Genomic DNA, 25497 nt, shown 5'->3' with positions numbered 1-25497 from the left:
TAGGCACAGGTGTCTCCCAAGGCTCTATCCTGGGCATCACCTCTTCTTTACATACCCTTTCCCTTGCTGACCTCATCAGCTTTCAGGGTGTTAGCTTGTAGTTTTAGGCAGATATTATCCAATCCCAGTTTCTCTCTCCTGAATTCAAGTCTCAAATCACCCTTCCTTCCTTCCTTCCTTCCTTCCTTCCTTCCTTCCTTCCTTCCTTCCTTCCTTCCTTCCTTCCTTCTTTCCTTCCTTCCTTCCCTCCTTCCCTCCTTCCCTCCTTCCTTTACTCTTTGATCTGCTTTCTTTCTAACAGGGACCAGTTTGCTCCTCATCAGGCCTCCCCCATCACAAACCTCAGGGTTTAGTTGGCTCATGACTTACTGCATGACACTTGAGCCCTGCTGCAGCTCAGAACTCCTCATGAAGCTCAGCCTCCTCAGCAACAAGGCTGATAGCCATTCACTACCATGTAGGCTCCCATGCTGCTGTTCTCTTGTATTGGCTGCCTCTCATGTCTTTTGTGCATTTTGTCCTCATCTCTACCCCTTGGAATTCTTAGCCTCCTTCAAGGTAGCTCAGGTGTTGTCTTCAACAGGAAGTCTTTCCAGATTCCCTCAGTTAGTAATGCTCCCATCCTCTTTGAATCTTCCTCTTTTGATGTATTTTTGTGTATGTTATATACTGCCCCACTTCCCAGACTATTTTAATATTCTCTGGAGGAAGGGCCTGCTTTTTTCCCCTTGGGGTTCCTAGAACCTAACATAGTATTTTGCCCAGAATAGGGGCTTACGTAATTGTTGACTTAATAGCTACATAAGGCCAGTACAGGGTGGTAATATCCATGCTATGATGTTAGTTCCTTCAAAAATACCACCTCCTTCCTATGTCTTTCATTACCTCTGTAAAAGATTGGCCCTGGTCTTTGGACTTTGCTAACCAATTCCTTTGTGGAACTGACCTTGGGTACCCTCATCCTTTTCTGCCCCTTTTTCCCCTTTGCTAATTTTTAAGCGGCTGTGATTTCTAACCCGTCTTGAAATGTAGTCTCCTTATCCTGCTGTCACATGGCTTTCTGAGGTCCCTGGGTTCAGATATATGCTCTGTCTGATTGCTTATTTTCTTTGTCCTCATATTCTGTGAGGCCCACCATATTTTGGTGCTTGTTTTTGGCACCCTTTCTCCTGGCCTTGCTACCACACATTCTGAAACACAAATTTACATTTTCTAGGGTTGGCTCACAAGAGAAAGAATAGTACACAGAAATAGCAGGAGTAGGGTTGTAGGTAATTGAGAGTATATATAAATGAAATTGTTTTCCATAGACTTGATGGTATACAAACTTTGCACGAACGCCGAAGCACTCTGGGCCTATCTTGGTTCATGACTGAAGAAAAAAGAATATAGCATATGCTGTGTTTCAGGTACAAGTCTACTAGAGGCAGTTTTATTTAATTTATCATTATTTTATAGCCATCTCTAGCTGAGAAAGAGGTATCCAAAATGGAATAGTTTCCTCTGTGGCTTCTTACATATCCCAAGACCATTTGAGGTTACATTGATAGGAATCTTGAACAAGGAAAAGATTAGAGTATGTTGAAATAGAGTTTTGGGTTAGCATTTTGGTATAATAGTCACTACTCTACTAAACTGTTGGAACTCCTGGATTCCATCTTTGACCTCTCTCTTCAAGGACTGAGAGGGCCTCCTTCTGGTGATCATTACCTTAATCCTTCAATATTAAGAGGGCACTGCCCTTGGGTGGGTTATGGTGCCAATCTGGTTGGGGGGGGTGGCAAGGAAGGAGAAATCCTATCTGGCCAAGAGTCAAGTTTTCTCTATCCTTGATCCATTTTCTGGGATATTAGCTTTTTGGAAAGGAGTTTTGGGCTAGAGAAAGTATTTCTTAATAATTTCAGTTGAATTAAAAGAAGGTATTAAATATACTTCCACACCTATGACTCTGTTGTATTGTTCCCACTTGGTCCCCAAATGAGAATGATCTCTTATTCTAGGACATCACAAACTTTCATTGAGTTGGGATTGGCCTTCTTGGGTACTCTGGACCAAGCTCATTCATTGGTTTACAATCCTACCCAAAAGACAGCCTAAAAGATATTGTAGTTTCACCAGTCATATAGAAAAAGAAATAATTTAATCAATGTAGTTCATAGCCAAAGTACATCACCCTCTATATAGCTAAACAAACAGTAATAGCTAACATTTACATAACATTTATTGTATGTACTTTATAATGCACTGCACTTTATAATGATTCTCATTTGATCCTCACAACAACCCTTGGAGGTAGGGTCAAGTGTTTGATACTGATGTATACTACATAAAAGCTTGTAAGCCACAGTGATGGAAACCATCCCCAGATACCTAGGACTCTAGAAGTGGTTAGCCCCTCTCAATCAATCAATAAGCACCTACTATGTGCCAGGTACTGTGCTAAGAGCAGTGGTGACCCAACCCTGTGGGGACCTTAGGTTAAAGTTTAATTAAGTGACTTTCCTAGGGTCACACAGCTAGGAAGTATCAGAGGCTGGATTTGAATTCAGGTCTTCTTGACTCCAGGACAAGTGATGTATTGACTACATCACCTAGCTGTTTCACCTAGAATGCTTTTTGAATTGGTGTCTTTTGTCTTAACATCACTGCTCATTTCCAGAAATATTGCTCCCCTTATTCCTTTCCTTGTCACAGTTTAAAATGAAAAGAGGACAAAATTAACCAACACATGAATGGAGTCTATGGTAGGATATACAGTATTCCACACTCATCGTCCCCCCACCTCTACAATGAGTAGTGAGAGGTATGTTTTCTCTCTCTTCTCTCGGTTCAAGCCTAGTCATTATAAAACATTTATTTTAGTGTTCTTTCTGTTTACATAGTAGTAATCATGGTTTATATTGTCTTCCTGGTTCTTATTTCACCCTGTGTAATTTCATTTAAGTCTTCTCATGTTTCTCTGAATTCTTCATAGTCACCATTTTTTATGGCACAGTAATATTCCATTATATTCAGGTACCACAGTTTGGTAGCCATTCCCCACATGATGGTCACCAACTTTGTTTCTTGTTTTTTACTACCAAAAAAAGCTCACACCTTAATTACTAAAGTGGTCTCTAAACTGCTTTGGAAGGGGTTCCTTGTACTTTGTGATTTAGGTCAAAGGGACTGTCAGGGTCAAAATAATCAATTAACTTATAAGCATGATAGCGTAGAGAGAGTGAATATCCAAAGGGACAGAGATCTATCCTATTTTGAAAATCTCTCACCCAAGACATTTCCACTATCAATTTATAGTAGGTATTCCCAAAACAAAAGGAAAAATTCAACAATAGGATAAAATACAGTGAAGCAGCTTTTCTGGGTTCATTCTCCCAACTCCCACTCCCATAGGGTGGTTGGGTCACCACTGCTTAGCTCTGTGCCTGGCACATGGTAGGTGCTTAATAAACGTTTATTGATTGATTGAGGGTAGCTAAACACTTTAGAGTTCTAAGGGTCTGGGAATAATTTCCATTATTGTGGCTTACAAGTCTTTATCTAGTATATTTCAGTTAACTAGTTGATACTAATTTTACAGCAGGATATTTATTGAGACACTCTTGCTAGTACTTATACTTGATCACTGAGGAGATTGGGCACAAACTTAATGTGGAAGGTATTTAAACAGTCTCTCCTCCCTCCAGTCTCCCTCCTAACGTGATACACAGAAACCTCTTGAAAAATACACTCTCTCCTGGGGAGAATGGGATCAGAAGCTCTAAACCTACAAATCCTTCTCTCTTTTTCAAGGAATCATTTAGTCTACTTCTGGGTATGGTATAACTGATGGATGAGTCTACTCTTTGCTTGTAGAACATGGTATCTTAGGTATTGGGTTCATTAATTTCCAGGTGAAACAAGCAGGGTGCTCCTCAGGGCTGACTCCTCCCAGGAATGGTTACTATGGCTACCAGCAGATTCAGTTATTGATTCCATCTACTGAACCTCAGATGACTCTTCCAACTTTTCAAAGTACACAAGGCTATAACCTGATCTATTCCATCTTCTGAGGTGCATTTACCTAAGATCAGGATTGAAGAAACACAAGAGATGAAAGAAACAGGCATTTTGCATTTATGTCTACATGGTGGATAGGGGGAAGATAGAGTCTAATATGCCCCTCTTCTACCTGGAAGACCACAGTAGCTCTTGCTCTTTAAAAGCTGATGGAGGGAGAGTGAAAGATTATACAATCAAACTTTTTGTTTTAGCTCAGCAGTTGATTAAAAGGCTTTTTCCCTCCCTCCCAGAGGCAATAGGAAACAGTACATAATATCTGTGCCTTCTATGAAGTGAGAGGAAGGGCCTCTCCATTACACGTACCCACAAGCAGGTTTACCAAACATCCATGAGGATTGGAATGGGTCAGGACATATTTCATAGTAAGGAAGGACTGGGTCTTAATTGGCTAGTTCTCCATTGGCTAGTCCTCCAGTTGAAAAGTTTAGGTAGCAGTTTTGGTTCATAAAATAGAACAATAGTCGCAACTTTTGGTAGGCCCTGAGGAATCATTTTCTCAACACCATTCAATCTCTTTTTAACCACTCCTTCAAATGATTCTCCTTTCACCCTAATCAAAGGTGAATTAGAAGATAACTTCTATTAATTGAATTAATCAAAGGCCTTCTTCTTTGATCATTACCTTATTCAATTTCAGGTGGGACTCTTTCCTGATTTCATCAGGCCCCTTCCTTAGAAACTGGGTTTTGAATAAAAATGATATAAAAAGATATAAAAGTGATATAAAATGATTTAAGTGCTGAACATTATTTTCGAATTGATCATGAATTTAGGTTGATAGATTGAATTTAGAATTAATAAAGACCAATAAAGTTTCTCATTCAGATTAGACCAAGGACCAAGACAGAGACACTAAGAAAATATGATTTCCTAATATTTCTAAAAGAGGGAACTGGGGGCACCTTAGTGTGTGCCCTGGTCTCCTAATATCTGGTACCCCCACTTCAAGCTATTCATACAGAACACCTTTACTAGACTAATCTTCCAGAAATCTCATTTTCATCCATCAGAAACCACTAATGATTCTCCATCTCACTTGAAATCAACATTCCTTTGCTTGGCTACAAAGGTCTTCCATGATTTTCTTCAATTATACCATTATATTTATCAGTACACTACAATTAAAAACTTTCCAGTCTTATCAAACAGGTCTCCTTGGGACTCACAACTGTGCCATTAATTATTCTTTTCCCATCCATTCATTTATGTTTTTCCCCTTGCCTAAAATGCCATCTTTACATCCTATTTCCTGTTTGTATCCTACCTATCCTTGAAGCACAATCTCAAAGCCCCAACAATTCCACAAAGCCTTTTCTGAACATGATAGTTCTCTGAACTCCTAAAACACTTACAGTTTGTATCACACAGTTTGACCCTTAATTATTTAATAATTGTTTCCTGTGTTTTAGTCCTGTTCCCTAGCTAGACTGTTATTCTTTGAGATCAGATCCGAAAAATATGTCTCATTCTGCATACAAGGGAAACTATTGAAAGCATTGCATTTTTCTTATTGGACCCCTGTTCATATCACATGATATCTCAGGGTTTCATGGGAAACACTACCCTAATACCAATCCATATGTGTTACATAAAGGCACCTTCTGCTATAGCAGAAAGTTTTGGATTTGGAGTCAGAGGACTTGAGTTCAAAACCCATCTTTGCCACTTTCCTGTTGTTTCCTCTTAAGTAAAATGCTTAGCATGTCTGGGGCTCAGTTTTCTCATTTGTAAAATCAGTGTTAGACTAGATGATTTCTAAGGACCATTCTAAGTTCTGTCTATATATACCTAAAATATGTATATGTGTATGTGTATATATGTGTGTATATACATATGTTTATATGTGCGTATGTGTCCCTATAACTCAAATTGTACAAGGAGGGTCAGAAGTAGCCTCCCAGGGTTTAAGAAAATAGTATTTAACTTTGTAGCCTTGGAGCCCACTACCAGTTATGGTTCATGCCCAGGAGAGTGCCAGGCTGAACAAATCCTAACCTAGACTCTAGATGTTCACCTAGAGTTGGATAGGCCTTGGGGGTCAACCCTCTGACTGCATTCTATGATATAGGATGCTTTTTCTTTTGTGCAGACATTCCATACTGTTGGGTCATTCTGGGTACTAAAACACCTAGCTATTTGTATGGTGGGGTGGTCTGTTTCTTTTCTACTCTAAACTCTAAACCTCAAAAAGTTGGTAAAGAATATTAAAGTCTGAAGGGAAGGGATGATTTAGAAATATAAAAAAATGATAAAAAAAAAAACAATGCTAGAGAAGATAATTTCCCAGTAACTTTAGTGAGAAGTTGAAGGTGGGAGCTGGGGTAAGGACAGAGAAGGAAGGACAACATGACAACTGTCTACTAGTATTTTATAGACTTTGATGTAAAAGGATGATTTTTGCTTGGTCCCAGAAAGTAGGGATAGTGGGTACAAATGGTTTAAAAGTGGAATCACCACTTACTGAATTCTTGTCAGTGGATGTCTACAAGCAGAGGCTGGTTGTGACCACTTTTGGGGCGAATGGTGAAGAAAGGATTCCTATTCAGATGGTAGTTGGATTAGATGACATCTTAGCTCCCTTAGACTGAGATTCTATGATCCAGTTGTATGATGATATCCCAGCCAATATGGAGGCTAGAGAGAATTCTGGCTGAAGATCAGGAAACATCTACTAATCTTCAGATAGGGTGACCACTATAATGGAGCTTGTTGTGTATGATTCTAGTTCATTTTGCAATGGACCACACACTATTGGAATGACTTGAGTTTTCCCTAAAATTGATCGTTTCATTGTGAATATCATTAGGAACTAAATTGGGAACAATCTAGGGATGTCCTTTGAATATGTTCTGGTGCTGGGGTGGGGAATGGGGAGCCCTGGAAACTTGACCTTCAAGACTATATGATCAACCAATCAGAGGAGGGAAAGAACAGGCAGCCCACTCTTTGGGATAACCAATCATAACTCAAATTCCATTTCCTTCAGGATTGTACCTACCCTTTACCCATTTCAGCTCAACACTCCCCTGCTCTATTTCTTCCCTTAGTGGTGTAAGCTCCCAACTTTCTCCTTTCTGAATCAGGTGCCCATCTCTCAGTGCAGTCATAAACCTAACCCCAACCAGGACATCCATTACATCAGCTATGCAGGTACTACAGGTTAAATTCCACTTTCACCCCCACTCTAGTATACTGACCAGGAAAAAAAAAAAAGACTGGAAGGAGTCCACTATTAAAATAGCTTGGAGACTGGTGAATTTCTAAATTCTGGAGAAATATGCAAGTATTCTGAAGTGAATCACTGTCTCCATTTGCAACTTAGCCATTAAAAGGAAGAGGGAGTGCCTGCAGCTGTATCTTCACTATTTCTGAGCAACTGGAGGAAACCATATCACTGTATTGACAGAGTCTGCTAAAAAGTCATGTCATCACAGTTGTGTACCATGGCAAAACTTTTCTTCCTTAATTGATTTTCTGTCCAACTCCCTCAGCACCTCTTCCAGACCTTCTCTCTTCAAGCCTCTGATAGGTCCTCCACCCCCAATCACTCTCAGCAGATGTCTTCACTTCTTACATTACTGAGAAAATAAGGCCACCTATTGTAAACTTGGTCATTTTCCCTACTTCCTACCTCAAAACACTTTTCTACACCTTACCTCCTGTTACTTCTGTCTCTGAAGAAAAGATGATCAAATTCCACCTTCTACTGGAGGCTTTTATGCAATCCTCTACACTATTGTCTTCCACCTGAGATTACCTTCCATCCACACTAGATGTATTTTGGATGTGGCATGTACGTATTGTTTGCATGTTCTTTCCTTCATTAGAATGTGAGCTCTTTGAGAACAGGGTCTTGTTTTTCTTTTTCTTGATGTTCAGCCCAATGTCTGGCACACAGTAGATGGTAAAGTGCATAGTCTAGAGTCAGGAAGACCCGAGTTCAAATCTAACCTCAGATACTTATTAGCTGTATGTCACTTAACCTCTGTTTACCTCAGTTTCCTTAACTATAAAATGGAGATATTAATAATAGCCCTTACCTCGAAGGGCTGTTGTGAAGGTCAAATGAGATATCTTAAAAATACTTACCATAGTTCTTTGCATATAGTAGGTGCTTAATAAATGCTTATTTCCTCTTTCTCTTCCCTGCTTATCAGTACGATTCTGAATTCCATCTCTTTCAGGAGTTTGCTTCATCAGATATCACTCATATCCCCTTCTTTCCCCAATGTTTCATTACTGTAACGGCACTTAGGATGGTTTTTTACGCATAGTTGTTGGTACTTAATCAGTGTTTGTTAAACTGAATTTTGCAAGTTTAATACCTTTCTAATAACCGTTAAAAAGAGTATAACTATGTGTTGGTCCAGGAGTCAGAAAGTCATCTTCCTGAGTTCACATCTGGCTTTAGACACTAGCTGTGTAACACTGGGCAAGCCACTTAACCTTGTTGACCTCAGTTTCCTCATCTATAAAATGAGCTGGTGAAGGAAATGACAAACTGCTCCAGTATCTTTGCCAAGAAAACTCCAAATGAAGTCAAGAAGAATCTGACATGACTGAAACAATTGAACAGCAAAAGTAATGTATAACTGTAATGATACACACATTATATGTCATCATTCCTTTGCTCTCTGGGCTTGTTCACGTTAGAGGCAGGAGAAGATATCCTGGACTATATTAAGCTTCTGTGCTAATCCTTTGAGCATAATCAGAGAGCTACCATTTCCGGGAGCTCCATTGTTTTCAGGAGGAAATTCTGCCACAGACAATGTGGTCACTAAGGCATTCAAACACTCCTGGAAGCCTGATTCTCTTAAGGAAGATTCCTATCTTCTCCTTGTGGACATGAATTTTTCTGGGTTTGTTATTGTTTTTTTCCCCTAAAACAAATAGACCTCCGAACTGGGTAGCTCACATGTAGGTGGAGTAAATATTTACTGGCTTGTATGAGTCTTTCATTCCAGATAACTGGTATCTAACTGGAATACGTCACCGCAATGTGATAGTTACTGACTTTGGGGAATAGAAGGACTGTTAGATACTATATTACTAGACTATAAGGCCAGGGACCAGTTTCACTTAAACTTTGGCGCCTAGGACAGTGCTGCATTTATAGTAGGTGCTTAATTGAGGTTTGTTGATACTTAGTGTTTGTTGAGTTGAATATTACAGTAATATAGTCTATGCAAATACTTTGTAGGTACTTGCCTGGCCTTTATGTTTCATATTGAATTTGAGCAATACTTGGAAAGGTAGTGGTGGCATCATAGAGTGGAAAGAGCATTGACTTTGGATCCAGATCCGACTGAATTCCTGCTTCACTACTTATGACCTTGTGACCTTGGGCAAGTTACTTCCCACCCCTGGGCTTTAGTTTCCTTATCTATAAAATGGGAGGGTTGAACTTTATGACTTCTGAAGCCTCTTCCAGTGCAGATCTTACACTGATGTGACTATATTATTTAAAGAATCATAGGATTTAGCACTGAAAAGGAGAGAGCTTAGCAGTCATCTAGGTCAACTCCTTCCGTATAATATGGAATTCCTGACAAAACTGAGGATAAGTTGGGGAAATGACTTGCCCTAGGTCACATTGTGATTAGGAGTAGGTCCCAAGACTAGAATCCTAATCTCTTGGCTCCCAACTTTGTTGCTTTTCTCCTTCCTTTTTCTTTTCTTTTGAAATTGAAATTGCACTTGAAATTTCATCAGTGGGTGGGGTTCCTGTAGAGGTATTTCTTCCACAGATACAGATCAGGATGGTTTCTCTCAGATTTGTATTCTGACGGGGATGCCTGTCCGCTAGTCCTGTGAGGGATGGTGTATGGCTTGTCCAGGGACCCTCAGCCAGGATATATGTTCATATTCATCCAACTCCATAGAGAGTTCTCTGTCCCAATTGTTCCTTTAGTGCCCTGTCATCCAAAACAGGCCTAACAGTAGCTGGCTATGCTACAGGAGGGGCTTGTGACAAAAGATCACCTGAAATCAGCAGCTAACCAAGATCCTCTCTCTCTGTCTCTCTGTCTCTTTCTCTGTCTCTGTCTCTGACCCCTCTACCTAGAGATGAGCTTATAATTATTTAACAACAGACTCTCTGAAAATGCATGCCACACTTTTTAACCTGCTTTATTAGCGTTTTCACTATCACTTTCTTAAATCCAGACAATCAACAAAACAGTAAACCAAATTCTTGAGTTGTAGCATCTGATTTCTGAGGTGTAAATGTGCATATTGAAATCTGAAGTGTCTGCACACCCCTGCCCATTCCTACTCCTCTTCTGTTAGCCACTTTTGCTTCTTAATCTCCTTTAGTGTTTCATGTATGACCATATGTATTCTCAAAACTCTCTCCTAGGACCTCTTTTCTTTTCCCTTTATAGAATCTCATTTGGAGACCTCATCAGCTTCCATTTAATTATTATTGAATTCTAATAATTATTTAATTATCATCTTTGGGCAGGTCATCCATCCATCCATCCATCTATCTATCTATCTATCTTTTGCCCTAGTCCATCTCCTGGGCTTTAGTCCCACATTACCAAATGCCTTTTGGACATCTCAAACTAGATCAATATCCTGTAGGAATCCCAAACATCTTTCCCTCAAATCCTTCCCTCATCCACATTTCCCTATTACTCTTCAGTGAATCACCATGCTCCTAGTCACTCAGACTGACAAAATAGGTGTCAGTCTCAACTCTTCACTTTCATTTATGTCACATTGCTAATCTGTTACCAAAAATTGTCATTTTTGCCTTCACAAAATTAGAATAAATTTTGATTGATTTGATCAATTTGAGCTCTTTGAGGGAAGAGATTATTTTTGTCTTTCTTTCATATCCTCAGCACTTTAATGTAGTGCTTGGCCCATAGTAAGACTTAATAAATACTTATTGACCCGACAACATCTGTCATATTCATCCCCTTCTCACCACTTCCACAGTCACTACCCTAACTCAGGACCTCATTGCCTTTCACCTGAGCTATTGCATTAGTTTTCTTTTTAAATTTTTAAAAAAAATTTATTTCACTAAATATTTCCTAATTATATGTAAAAAAATTTTAACTTTCATATTTAAAAAATTTTGAGTTCCCAATCCTCTCTCCCTCTTTGAGAAGGCAAGCAATATGATATGGTTATACATGTGTAGTCATGCTAATATTTCCCTGTGAGCTTTCTATGGACTTCTGGCCTCTGGTGTCTCCTTACTCCAGTTAATCCTCCACTCAGTCATCAAAGTGATTTTTCTGACATACAGGTCTGTATGCCCAAAGGGCTACAAAATGTTCATACCCTTTGACCAAGCCATACTACTACTGGTTCTATATCCAAAAAGAGATAAAAAACAAAAAGGGAAAGGACCTCTAAGTACATAAATACTTATAGCAGCTTTTTTAATGGTGGAAAAAATCAGAAATTTAGGAGATATCTGTCAATTGGGGAATGGCTGAACAAGTTATCCTATATGATTGTGATGGAATACTATTGGGCTATAAGAAATGTTGAACAGGATGCTCTCAGAAAAATATGGACCTATATGAATGGATGCAAAGTGAAATGAGAAGAACCAGGAGAATGTTGCTCACAGTAATAGCAATATTGTATGAAGATCCACTGTGGATAACTTAGCTCTTCTCAGTATGACAATGATTCAAGACAGTTCTGAAGGACTTGTGATGAAAAGTACTGTCAGTCTCCAGAAAAAGGAACTGGTGGAGTCTGAATGCAGACTGAAGCATACTTTTTCTCTACTTTCCTTCTTTTGTGTCCGTATTTTCTTTCACAGAATGACTTATGTTGAAATGTGTTTTTCATGACTATATTCGTATAATCTCTGTCATATATATAATCTATGTTGCTTTCTCAATGAGTGGGAGAGGGGAGGGAGGGAAGCAGAGAATTTGGAAATCAAGATTTAAAAAAAGAATGTTAAAATTGATTTTACATGTAACTGGGGAAAAAAATAAAACATTAAATTAAGTTAAAGTGCAGGTCTGGCCATGTTACCCCACCTATTCAGTAAATGCCAGTGGCTCCCTATTACCTCCAGAATCAACTATAAATTACTCCATTTAGCTTTTAAAGCTCTTCACAACCTGTTTCCTTCCCACCTTTCCATTCTTCTTACATTTTATTCCCATCCCACCCCTTACCCCTGCTAAAATCCATCTACATTGGCCCGTATACTATCCTCACACATAACATTCAATCTTCCATCTCTGTACTTTTACATTGGCATTCAATGCCTGCAATTCTCTCCCTCCTTACTTCTGCCTCTTAGCTTCCTAGACTTCCTTCAAGATGGCTCAGAGCTTCTGTTCCAGGTCTTTCTCAGTTTCCCCAGCACTACTAGTGCCTTTCTCTGTTAGGTTACTTTCCACCTAATCCGCATATATGTTATATGTATATTAAGTGCATGTTGCCTCTTTTAAAATGTGAGCTCCTACTAGGTGGGGGTTGTCTTTGCCATTCTTCAGAGCCTTAATGCTTGGCATAGAGTACTTGTGAGTATTTGTAGACTGGCTGGTCAGTGCTTGCCTTTCTGCTGATGGGAATTTCCCATTTGCTTAAGGGTTGTATACTCTCATTCCCCGAAGTGGTAGTTGCAACAGCAGGGTCACAAGTGGTCAGTAGTAGGGAATCTCCTTAACAGTGACCTAGCTGTGAGATGCAAACATTTCTGCTGGCAAAAATATGTAGTTGATGAGGCCTATTTTAAGGTTTTTCCACAGGGATCTGTGCTTCTAATTCACTTCCCCAATCAAAAAAAAAAAAGTCTTATAGGGCACTGATCTCCATTTGCTTTCTGGGGGGAAAAATGTGAGTTGAACTAATTTACATAGGTATATTAATAATTAATCTGCCTCTTACCAGGGATATTTACATTTTACAAGAGAAGTACCTTAATTCGGGTACCTTAATTCTAAGGCATGAATCCTACGTTTTTGTAGCAGATCTTTAGGGGAAATACTTATGGGTTTAGAATTCTTTCTAGCATCGCTCTGAACCCACCACCTAGGCCACTACCTATTCCATCAGTGTTTGAAGCTCATCTTCCCCTCAGGAGCAAGGGGAAGAGAGCTTCCAGGTATATCTCATCAGTCCCCATTCATATAATAATTAGGATGTGGATGAGTTAGAGTGATAGCAGAACTTTTCTTCCCAGTTTGGCTGGTATTTTAAACAGCAGTCTTTGTGTTGCTTTAGTGTTAAATTTTTGTTTTATTTCCTTGGTGATTTTTTTTAAAAAGGCAAAGATGCCATAATAGTATTTGGCTGAACCTTTATCTTGGTGGATATCCCTTGATTGTCTTCAGACTTTGAAGTGAATTTTCATAACTCTTACCCTGAAGCAGCCAAACCCACATAGTTGGCCTAGTTCACTACCTCCTTCCTCTCTATCGCTTTGTGATTACATCGGGGGTGGGGAGGGTGAGGCAGCTACAGGATGGGGTGGGGGAGTCAGAGGTTCACTCATGGGTAGAGAAGAAGATCCTGGCCCTTATAGGCTTTGCTTTGGAGTTGTTGAGCTTCTGGCAGAGAGTGCCGAGTTCTAGATTTAGATTTCTTTCACCCAGAGTCTCATTTAAGAATTCCCTGCTGGACACGAGTAATTCCTCACCTTTGATTGGGCCAGTGAATTACCAGAGAAGTTTTGAGGCTTCTCAGTAAATGACCAACAATCTTGAAAGAGCTGCAAATATTTTTGTTTGTGACCTGGTCTAGAAGAAGAAATGTATAGATTTGAGTGGTACTGCGTAAGGCCAGGTGGACAATTCTTTGCCTTTGGCATTGCTAATTTAGGGGTCATAGGCCTGGAACTGAGGTTGCTGCTGGAGCTCTTGGTTCCTAAAGATTCTCAGGAGTAGTAGTTGATGACAAGGATTTATTTGAATGCAGTGGCAAGGATAGAAATGAGGGAGAATGTGACGGTAGATGAATATACAGTAGAAAAACTCCTGTGGTCTTACCTGTAGAGAAGGAGGAGTAGGGTAGAAGGGAAAGGGAATTTAGTTTGTGCATTTGGTATATTTCCAAATCTTCTCCCTCCATCATTTTCCTTTATTATTTCTTTTATATACTTACTTTGTTTTGCTTATCTTGGCTTGAAACATAAAAAAATTTTTATTCACATCTTTTGATTTTGCATCACCTTAATTTGTGAATATATTCCTCCTTCCTTCCCTGTTCAGTGAGCCATCGCTCATAACAGGGAATTAAAAGAGAGAAAGCAAAGGCAGTACCACCAAAGTACCCAACAGGTCAACCCAGCCTGACCTGATATATGGTGCTTCGCACCCATGGTGTCCCCATCTCTATAGAAAGGGGGGAGTGACATTTTCTCATGTTTTATTTGGGCACAGTCTTGGTCATCAGAATTATGTGGTTAAATTTTTTGGTTTCCTTTTTCATTTACATTGTTGTTTTATATATATATATATGTATGTATTTATATATAATTATATATATGCATATATGTTGTTGCTGTTGTGTTCGTCTGTTGCCAAAGAAGACCGTGTGTGTGTGTGTGTGTGTGTGTGTGTGTGTGTGTGTGTGTGTGTGTGTGTGTGTGTAATGGTGGAATGGGCGGATGAGAACAATTTATTGCAGCAGCCATGAAGGCAGCTGAAGCAGGTGATGTGGAGTGCTTAGAGCTTGGTTAGACACGGAAGACGCCAAGGTCATCCACTGCATCCTGAGCCATCGCCAGCCATCTTGACTCTGTTCTGCCCCTGGACTGTGATGACTCTGGAGAAGAGAGTGAGGCTGATGACGTCATGCAGCTCTGCCTCACTTAAATCCAATTTACACATGAATCAAAAGACATCACACCAACTCTGGTGGTCTGGCCACATTGTTCAAATGCAAAATGTACGCTTGCCAAAAAGACTATTTTATGGAGAACTCACATGGGGCACATGATCACATGGTGGCCAGAAGAAGCGATACAAGGACACTCTCAAGGTCTCTCAAGAACTTTGGATTCGATTGTGTGACATGGGAGACACTAGCACAGGACTGCTCAGCATGGTGTGCCCATATCAGAAAAGGTGCTGTGCTCTATGAGCAAAGCAGAATTGAAATAGCACAAAGGAAAGGTAGGATGTCAAATTTGGAGTAACCACCCCAAATGTCCACATGGACCATCTGTGCCCAACCTGTGGTAGAGCATTCCGAGCTCGTATTGGTCTGATCAGCCACAGCTGGACACATTGAAACTTCACTTTATCATGGTGATGTCATTTTGGTCCTCCTGAAGAACAGAGGGCAACAACCAATCAACCATGTTATTTTGTGCAGTTAAGACTATTTTGAGAAGGGGTCTGTAGGTTTCACCATACAGTTAGAGGGATCCATAGCACAAGATAGTTTAAGAGCTCCTGGATTGGTGTTTTCTAAGGTCCCTCTTCCAGGTGTAGAGTTCCAATGTACTTCAATTATCCAATTAATGGGTATCAGCTTTTGTTTCTAGCTCTTGACTATGACAAAAAGTGCTACCATGAATTATTTGATGTATGTAGGACCTTTCTTTCTGTTTTTGACTTCTTTGGAGTATTTGATTAGCAGTGGGATCTGTGCCTGCCTTGCTTTGTAGAGCTAAGCCATCCCTTCAAAAGTCCCAAGCTTGCAGGTTTTCTCAACTTCTAGACACCATAACCTCCTGAAGGAAATTTCTGCTGCTGGTCTCCTCTTCTAAAAGAAAGGATTGAGAACTAGCAACCTCTGCTTCTAAAGAAAGTTCATACACACACTTCCACTATCATTTTCCATCCTGGGTTTCATTGCAGTGTGATACAGCAAAATGAACATGGGCTCTGGAGTTGGAGTTCCAGTGCTGCCCTTGACCCATATGGCTCATGTGACCTTAAGCAAGTCACTTAACACCTCTCTGAGCCTCAGTTTTTTCAATGGTAAAATGAGGAAACTGGACCAGATATCCCTTTACTTTGGATAGAGAAACCCATGATCTTCTCCATTTTGGGGTCCCCAGGTCACAGTAGCCCCTTCCAGATGGTCTGAGTGATATTTGACTCCTTACTCTGTTCTCACCAAGACAATAATACTATTGTGCCCTGATAGCAACCACCAAGCCCAAAAGATCTTAAGACAAATCAATGCCTCTTCACCAAGTATCCAGAGGTCTCCTGTGTCAAGGCCTACTGATGATCTATTTGTCTTTTCAGCTGTAGGCACACATGTGATCATTAGTTTAGTTCAGTCACAGGAGTTAGGGAAGCAATCTGGTTCTAGATGGGACTTCTAGTCTGACTGCCAGTAACCAGTTTTGTGATTTTGAACAAGACATTTCACCTCTGTGTACTTCTCTTTTGTCATTTGTGTAATGAAAATAACAATGGTTGCCTTTCCTCTCTCATAAGACTGTAGAGACATCAGTAAGATAAAGTATGTGAAAATATCTGGAAACATCTAACGTACTGTACAAAGGCAAAGCAAAATGTTACATCATGTTTAACTACACATAGGCATATGCATGTGTGTGTGTGTGTCTGTGTCTGTGTGTCTGTGTGTCTGTGTGTGTGAGACACAGCAGATAGAATGCTGGACTTGGAGTCTGGAAGTTCAAATCTCAGATACCTACTTAACTATGTGACTTTGGGCAAGTCCATACCTTTATCAGTCTTAATTTCCTGACCTATAAAATGAAGATAAAAGTACTTACCTCCCAGGGTTATTGTCAGGATCAAATGAGAAAACACATGTAAAATATTTTTCAAACCTTATAGGAATATATAAATTCTAGCTATTATTATTGTTGCTATTATGCGTTTATATGTGTGTATAACTATAAAGGCTCAGAAATTGTTGGAAACAGTTACTAGCTGTGTGATCCTCAGCAAATATCTTAGCCACAGCTAGAAGTAGTAGTAGTAGTAGTAGTAGTACCAAATACCAAGAAAAGAAAGTCTTTAGGATTTCAGATACACTGGGAGTGATTCTGAAGATACACATCTTCAGAATATAGGTATACCTAGACACAATTAGATCTCAATTCACACAGGAGAGCACGGATATATAGATAAGGTAGCCAAGGGTGTTGTTATCCTAGTAAAAGCTACCACTTTTGCTGCTTTTGTCTGCTTTCATGAGAGGGATTCTGAGAGTGTCATCATGGCCCAAACTAGCACAACTCTCATGTCGTTGAAATGCTGGACTTGGCCTTCCATTATCTCCAGTAAACAACCATTCAGACTTTGATAGACCTCATCCCAGGGGGACCCTCAAGGCAACTCATTTCACTTGTGGATAGCTCTCATCCTGAGGCAAGATTTCTTTAATGGGAGCCTACCTCTACAGCTTCCGTTCTTGTTCCTAATTCAGTCCTTTGGGAACAAGCAGAGAGAGTCTTAACCTTTGTCCTTCATGACATCTAGGACGGTTCCCCAAATCCTCTCTTTGCCAGGAAACTTTTTTTCCCACTTTTTTTTAGTTGATTCTCCTATGGCACATTCTGTAGAACTCTCACTCTTCTGGATGCCCTTCTCTGGATGTATTCAAACTTGTTAACGTCCTTTCTAAAATGTGGTAGCTAGAACTGGACACACTTCTCCAGATTTGTTTGACCAGGACAGAGTACAGTGAACCAGTATTGACCTTCCTTATTCAGGACACTATCAATGTTCAGAGCACCCAATCAAAGTCCTAAGAATGAGTCAGCCTTTTTTGGCTTTTTTTGGGGCCAGATCTACTTGGCCACCTGGTCTACATTAATATAACAGGGTCTTTGTCCCAGGTCACCAAATTTAGAGGACCCTTAGAATCCTTCTGTAGATAGAAACCATAGAGTTTAGCATTTAGTTGGCAAGAATAATGAGTTAAAGTAGGAAGCTGCTATAAGGAAGGCTGGGTCAACTCCATCTCTGCACTTCCTATTCCTTTCCATTTCTCCGTCTCCCCGTCCAAAAAGAAGCAAAATCCAATAATTTAGGGTATAGTTTTTACCTCATGCCTGAGGTAGTTTGTAGTACTTGCCTCAGGTGCAATTTTTCCTAGTTATGGTTCTGCATGTTACACTATCAATTACTACTACTACTACTGTTACTACTATTACTACTATTGCTACTGTTACTATTACTACTACTATTACTTCTAGCTGTGGCTAAGATATTTGCCTAGGATAACACAGCTAGTAAGTTTTTGAAGCGGGATTTGAACTCTGCTCTACCTGAATCCTAACTCTCTTACCCACCCACTCACTGGGTCACTTGACAACTTTGTAAAGAGAAGGAGCAGGCACTGGCAATGGGTACTTCTGCTAACCTTAGCCCCACTGGGAAAGATGGTAAACCCAGGAGAGGCAGCTAGAGGAGCTTCTATGAGGTCAAGGTGGCCAGGGGTGCTACAGAGAGGGCAGGGAGAGAAGGCACAACTAGAAAAGGGAGGCTGGGTCTCAGAGGGATCTGTGCCAGGATGTTCTAAGGGTTATTTTTGTTGTTGTTTGGCTTTGTTCTCGAAGAGGACCATGACATCATGGAGGTGATGCCATGACATGCAAAGGAATTGGATTGAAGTGAGGGAGAGCTGTGCCAAGTCACCAGCCTCACTTTCTCAACAAAAAAGTGCCAATCACTGCAGTATCAGCTTCCATTCCAGGCTTATCCTTTAGTACTCAGGGAGCAGTAATGAATGGTTATCTCTAGACTGGCTTCTTCCCCTGGAATGTGGAACTCCTTGAAGGCAGGGATGCTATCCTTTGGAAGCTTTGATTCTTTCCCAGTGCCCAGAACAGTGTTCTGTACTTAATAAGGGTTTGCTGAATTGAATCCAGTGCTCCTTGTTGGTAGAAAATGCCTGCTCCTTAGGCTAACTTTCTGTATTATTTGGGACAAGAAGCAGTGACCTCTGGGTTTTCTCATGCCCGAGGTGTCATGCCCAGCTGCCATGAGAATAAAATGAGAGGATATACGTGAATTCACTTTGAAAGGTTAAAAGAAAACACTACTTGGCATAAATATCTGCTCCTTCCCCTGTTGATTATTTTCAGTTTATCCTGTGTATGGTGTGTATGTACTTGTTTGCACGTTATTTTCCCCATTAGACTGTGAGATCCTTGAGAGCAGAGAATAGGCACTGTCTTTCTTTGTATTTCCAGTGCATAGCTCACTGCCTGCTACACAAGAAGGACTACATAAGTGTTAGCTATTATTAGTAGTAGTAAATGTTTGTTGATTGACAGATATTTATAAAATATTGTGGGTCTGTGGAAAGAGTCTGGGGCACAGAATTATGTAATACCAGAACTGGGAAGAACATTAGTGATCATCTAGTCAAATTCACTAATTTTACAGATGAGGAAATTGAGGTCAGAGAAATAATTTGTCCAAGGTCTTATACAGTCATCCCTTTCACATCATGCAGGTTAGGGGCATGGCACCCTTGTTCTGGAGAAAACTCATAAAATTTTTTGACCCTCTCTTTGTAACAGAGAAGTCTGAATTTCTTCTTTTTCTTTTATGGGGTCTTTATAGTACCTTATTGTAAAATCTGAATTAAATATTTGGTCATAGGCTATATGTAGGTCAAAGTTGTGTTGTCTGCTGCACTTTGCATGTTCTCTGTGGCTTCTGAAAAATTATCCCCAGATTCCCATTTACAGTAATTTCTTATGCCAATCTGCAATATATTGAAACCTCAATGGGGAAAGTTGATATGCATCCTAACTGTAGTTAGGACAAAAGAGAGACCTGACTTGTAATCTAGCAGTCTTTTCATTCAATTGCCTTCTGGGTTCTAGTCCGAGCTTTGACACAAATTAGCTGTGTGACTTCAGGCAAGTCATCTAACTTTTATGTCTTTATTTTCTCATCTGTAAAATGGGGATAATAACACTTTATTTTTTTTTGTTTTAAAATTTCCCTTTTTATTCATCACACAGTCGGGTGGCACAGTGGATAGATTGCTGGACTTGGAGTCAGGAAGATGAGTTCATATCCTACTTTGGATACTTACTTTGCTGCATGAACCTGGTCAAGTCACTTAACCTCTCTTTACCTTAGTTTCCTCATCTGAAAAATGGGGATAATAGCATCTACCTCATAGGGTTATTGTGAGAAACAAATGATATAAATATGTAAATCTGTGCTATGTAAATGCTAACCTTGACGGTCAGCAAATATAAACATCTCCCTGTACAAAGAACAGAAGAGAGGACCAAGAGTGAAACCTTAAATCTTGACTTGTGTACTGTATGTATTTTCAAAGTATGCTTTAAATTTAACATGGTAATTCTAATACTTCCTTGCTTGTCTGTTTTCCTTTCTGAATGTCCTTTTCCTTTTTTCTCCCTGTGTTTTTAAAACAATTCATTGACATTTTTCTTTATTTTCTTCATTTTTTTAGTATATCCATCATTATCATTCTTTACTTTGGCTCCATCCCTCTTCCCATTAGTGAAAGCTCTCCCTTGTAAAAAATAATTAGAGTTATGTAAACAAATCCATATATTGGCCACGTCTGAAAATGTATGGATGTCTCATTCTGCAACTCTAGTCTATCACCCCTTTGCCAAGAGAAAGGAAACGGACCTCCCACCAGTCTTCTGGAGTCATGAGTGATCGTTACATTGATCCTAGTTTTAAAATCTTTCACAGTTGTTTTCCTTTGCAGTATTGTTTTCATTATGTAGTTCATGTGTGATGGGGTTGGGGCACTTAAACTTTTAGTTCTCTGTTTTGGTTGGGGTGTGTGTCATAGTGTTCTTGGGGTGGGAGGCAGCTACAACTCCCACATGGCTCCATGTCACTCTCATAGTCTTATGAGTAGACTGTGTTGGGGGAGGAATACTCTCTGATGTCGTTCATGAGCCTTTATTTACCATTTTTACATAACAGTTACAATAACATCACTGACTATTTTTGGGTTTTGTGAAAAAGCGTTTTTATTTGGTAGAACAAAACTTTGCCTTATAGTCCCTTGTACAATGAGGTAAAAAATTTTACAAAAATAAATACATTAAAATAATTCATGACTCTATGGAAGATATATAACAATTGAAATAATCCTGTTAAGTGACTCTCTAGTAATAAGATACCCTTGACTCTTAAACATGAAATATTTACTGAGCAGAAAACATTACTATCTACTCAGTGTAAGGCAATATCAAGTATGTTAAAATATAACAATCCGCCCACAAACATTTTCTCACCAATAGAAACAGTGTGTAAGGAGGGAAGAATGGACATAGGAAGGCACATGGAAAGCTCCCAGAAGTTGTGGGAGGGGGGAAGGGAAGCAGTATATACTTTAAGATGTTTTTTCTCAATCTCATTTCATCTGCTCTTTCCTTTCCCAATCTTTACTCCACTTATTCTGTCTTCTTTCTCATGCCTATTTCTTCTCTTTTCTTTTCAGTTGGTTTCTACCTATTGGCTTCTGTTTTCTGGCTTCGAATGCCAATTAAGACCTCTTCATAAGTAATGATTCATCCTTAATTTATGTTGAGAAATCTAACATCTATATTTCTATCGGGTATAATACAAGTAGTTATTAAACAGTTGCTCTGTAGGCTCCAGAGTTTTCCAGCAATAAATTCCAAAGTCCCACAAACAACATATTCAAACTAGCTGCTTGAAAACAATGCACTGAAGGCATTTCTAACATCACTTAGTGCTCTTGTCTCTGAGTTGCTTTCAAATAGATTCATTACTTTTATTTGAGAGGCTGTTTTGTTCAGATTTCAGAACTGCTTGTGTTTCTTCAACCTGCTTTTTAAAATGTGATTTCTTACATGAATGTCATTTTTTTGCCCCTTTCATCAAATCAAATAACTAGTCGATAAAGGAGCAATACTTACAATTGTATGAATTGTTATCCTGATTCTGCTTTCTCACTGTCTCTATATCAGTTCATAAAGTCGTCTCAGGTTTTTTCTGAATCCTTTTATCAGACTGTCCTATTTGTCTCATCAACACTGTAAGATAATAAATGAGAAAGGCTTTGAAAAACTTAGGGCAAGTATGAGTGACCTTATTATTGTCAAGTCTCTGTTACTTGGATGGTAATTTAAAGTGCTTGGCATCTTGGCAGAGTTTGCATTTAACAACTATATAACATCAGGAATACCAACCTAAAATTCACACACACACACACACACACACACACACACACACACAACCACCAACTTAAGTCCATTTAAGGTAGAAGCCTCTAATTTGTGGCTTCTGGGAAGATTTTCCATTTGTCTTCACCATCCTCCTCACCCATCCCTAATCTTCTTGAGTCTTTCGATTGTGTACCTCTTACTCGGCAAAGAAGACTTGGATCAGTTATAAAGGGTCAGTAAAAAGTCTCTGAGAAAAGGAAAAATAAGAAATGAATGACCCTAGATATAATATTAAAGAGATAATTCAGGGATTCCCTGAGCATAGTTTACCCAGTGTGTGTAGATTTACACAGTCCACCAGCATGCATTTGTTAAGCGCTTCCTGTGACAAGCACTAGAGATAGAAAGAAAGCAGTTGTAGCTTGTGCTTTCATTCCAGGATTGTATAGCAAGGTATTTGTAGGTTTCTGATTCATATGTCAAGAGGTGGATCCCAGGAAAATCTTAGAGAGCTGATTTAGGGTGTTTGCTAGATAACTTCTCTTCCTAAAGAAACCAAAAGGATCATTGTCTTTTTAACCACTGAGTCTAAAATCGTGGATGTGAATGTTATAGCCTCTGTTAGGTGAAGAGAAAGTCTTTTATTTGAAGATGTGCCTGGTGATATCTTCCTGTTTAAGTTAAAGGGAAAAAAAGCATGATGCTGTCCATTAAGAGTATTTCAAATAGCTAATGCCTTCCAGGCACCTTATTTTGAAACAAAGGAAGGAGATATCACTATGGCTTTCTGACAACACTGTGCAATAATTGGAAGGAAATTGAATCAGTGTTAAGAATTTTCATGAGCAGTTGGCATCCTACTGTATTAGTAATTACTTTTGGTGTTCCAGCTGCCAATGGGAATTGTTCAAACACTGAATGAGATTCATTTTTTTTCCAGAATTACAAGTGACCCCATTAATCTCTTCCAATTAAAAAATGCATTTACATTGAGCCTTCCTGGTATTCTCCCACACACTTTTGCTCCTACCTACCCTCTTGGACAGGTTAAGGAATATTATTACCTTTCATGCAAATATTTTGAGGCTTAGGTGTATTTTGAATTGCTTCTCTCAGGGTGTTAGTTGCCTAGGCACAGGGGAAACCAGCCAGCTTTCTACTTTTAAGTAGGGAGAAGTGAAGTTCTAGCTGTTCCTTGGTCTCCTCACTTTGCCCTTCTTGGATCTGGACCTAGCAGCCTATCAGGCTCCCTATCCCAATTGCTTTTTTTAAATGGCAAAGTCCTTCTTCCTAGTACCTTTTGGTACTCTCCTGCTGGCTGTTGCATTGGACAGGATAGGAACCATGGAGTTCTGCTTGACTGGAGTGTGGCATCTTCTTCCATCCTTCCAGACAAATTCTCAAGCCTTGTGGCTCTGTGGATATACCTCCAAATGCCTTTTTTGGCATCTTCGATAATTCACTGTTCAATGACCCATCCCTAGATTAAACCAAAGCCTGAAACAGACTTGTTTTTCATTCTCCTGCTCCAGATTGAATAACATCCTGGCTAGGGAATTCCACCAATCTTCCCCCCTCCCCACTTCTTTCCTCTTTGAAACTAACTTCGTCTTCCTTCACAGATTGGTGCCACTACCCTTTGGAGACCCTTTGTGTAATGTGAGCCTCAGTCCAAGAGTGGAGGAGGGGTGAGGAAGAGGTAGTGGAAAGGGTGGGTTACTGGTTCAAACCCCTGTTCAGTTTGCTGCAAACAGAGCCAGTGCTCTGAGGGCTGGAATGTGAAGCATGTGCCTTTTCTTGAGTTCCTGATTCCAACCCTGGCTCTTCCAGATTGGAGGGCAGACGTCTACAAGCCCGCCTCTTTTTGGTTTGTTGAGGGTTGTACTTGACACAAATGGTTTGAGGAGCTTGGTTTATCCCACAAAGGAATGTGAAGATATTGTCCAATGCAGCAGCCAGCAGAATAGCATTGAGCAGATGGAGGTCTGTGTGGCACACCTCTAGAGTTTCTTTTTGGGGTAGGGTCAATTTATCCTCATTCGTTCTGTGTTTCTGATGCTCTGGACTAGTTTCACTTCAAGGCTTACTGGATTGAATTACTACTCAGTTCTAGAAGGCTCAGAATGAAATTCAATTAACTGAAGATGGACCTTTTGCAGATTGATCCTTGAAATGTCTTGACCCAGACAGAGTGACTCTCTTTGGATGGATGCTCATGGAAATTGTTTTGGAGGTCAGTAGGAGAGATTGACCTTTATTCCAGAGGAAGTTCTGTCTTTTAGAAGAGTAAAATAGGACTACACAGCTTTGGGGCAGCCTTCTGTCCTGTCTGTCAGAATATTGCAAAAAAAAAAAAAAAAAGACCATCAAAACTCCTAACCGGAAAAGTGAGTCACTTGGGCTTTGGCCCTCACACAGCCAATTTCCAATTGGCCTTCCCTATTGTACTTGCACAGTGGTGTGGGGGCACCATGGCTGGCATGAGACTCCGGGATCTGGCATCCTCTGAGCTATACCGACGCCGACAGGATCGGCAGAGCAGCACTGGATTGTCCCTGAATGGTGGGGCAGAAACAACCGGGATCCTTGGGTAGGTCTCTTGAGATGAAGGGGCTGGTATTACTGGAATGTTTCCTAAGGCATACTTGACTTCTTTTGAGGTGGGCTTCTGTCTGTAGACAGTCTGACTAGGCTCAAGGTGATATGTTCATTTCTGGCAAGTGTGTAAAAGAGACTAGGATGGAGGCTCTTAGCTTATCACAATAACAGGAAAATGACGGTAAGGAAGCCTTTCCCCTTTGAAACATCTCAGGCCCAGTGTTCTTATTTCCTTGTCAAACAGAGGGCACACTGTTTCAAAAAGAGAAAAAACTTCTAAAGACTAAGAGTAGATACAGTTCTTTTTTTTTTAAATAAGATTTTTAATGCACTCGGGCCTTGATATTACCTATGATCAACATTCTCAATCAGGACCTGTTGGTGATTTGATCGTTCTAGATGAGTTATTTGATGGTCCTCCTCACCCTTTAATAGCTTTGACCAGTGAAGGAAAATACTCTGTTGAACTTGAGATGCAGCCCAAAACCGAAAGGAGAGAAACCAAAAGGAAATGATCAACTCGTCATGTCTTAGATTTGGCCTGCCTAATGCTGAATGGTTTGGGTTTTGTTTAAATAGTGTCTAATACTTTAAAAAAATCAATTCATATTCTATTGGCTTTTTAAAAACATTGACGTTGATTTCCATGGACTCTCCAATCTCCCAAACAACATTCCCTTGTAATAAGAAGTACAGTTAAGCAAAACTAATTAACCTTTCATCCATGCCTGAAGATGGATGCTTCCTCTGTGCCTCCGGTCTCCTCTTCT

At 39.8% G+C, this 25497-nt stretch overlaps 1 protein-coding gene across 3 annotated transcripts in view; it reads left to right on the top strand.

Annotated features, from left to right (window-relative positions):
• The window catches only part of LIMS2 (LIM zinc finger domain containing 2), a 90477-nt gene that overhangs the window by 12260 nt on the left and 52720 nt on the right, over positions 1–25497 (top strand). The window contains exon 1 of one of the 3 annotated variants that reach the window (XM_072613458.1): positions 23509–24719. The exons of the other annotated variants lie outside the window; for them this stretch is intronic. Coding sequence (XP_072469559.1) covers positions 24601–24719 — 119 coding nt within the window. The 5' untranslated portion in view covers positions 23509–24600. Of the gene's footprint in view, positions 1–23508; positions 24720–25497 lie in introns of those variants that run through there. 3 annotated transcript variants of the gene reach the window in all.

This window comes from Notamacropus eugenii, chromosome 5 (genome assembly GCF_028372415.1).
Source record: "Notamacropus eugenii isolate mMacEug1 chromosome 5, mMacEug1.pri_v2, whole genome shotgun sequence".
Taxonomy (NCBI): domain Eukaryota; kingdom Metazoa; phylum Chordata; class Mammalia; order Diprotodontia; family Macropodidae; genus Notamacropus; species Notamacropus eugenii.
Note: the sequence above shows the minus strand (reverse complement) of the source record. Positions and strands in the feature narration are given on the sequence as shown.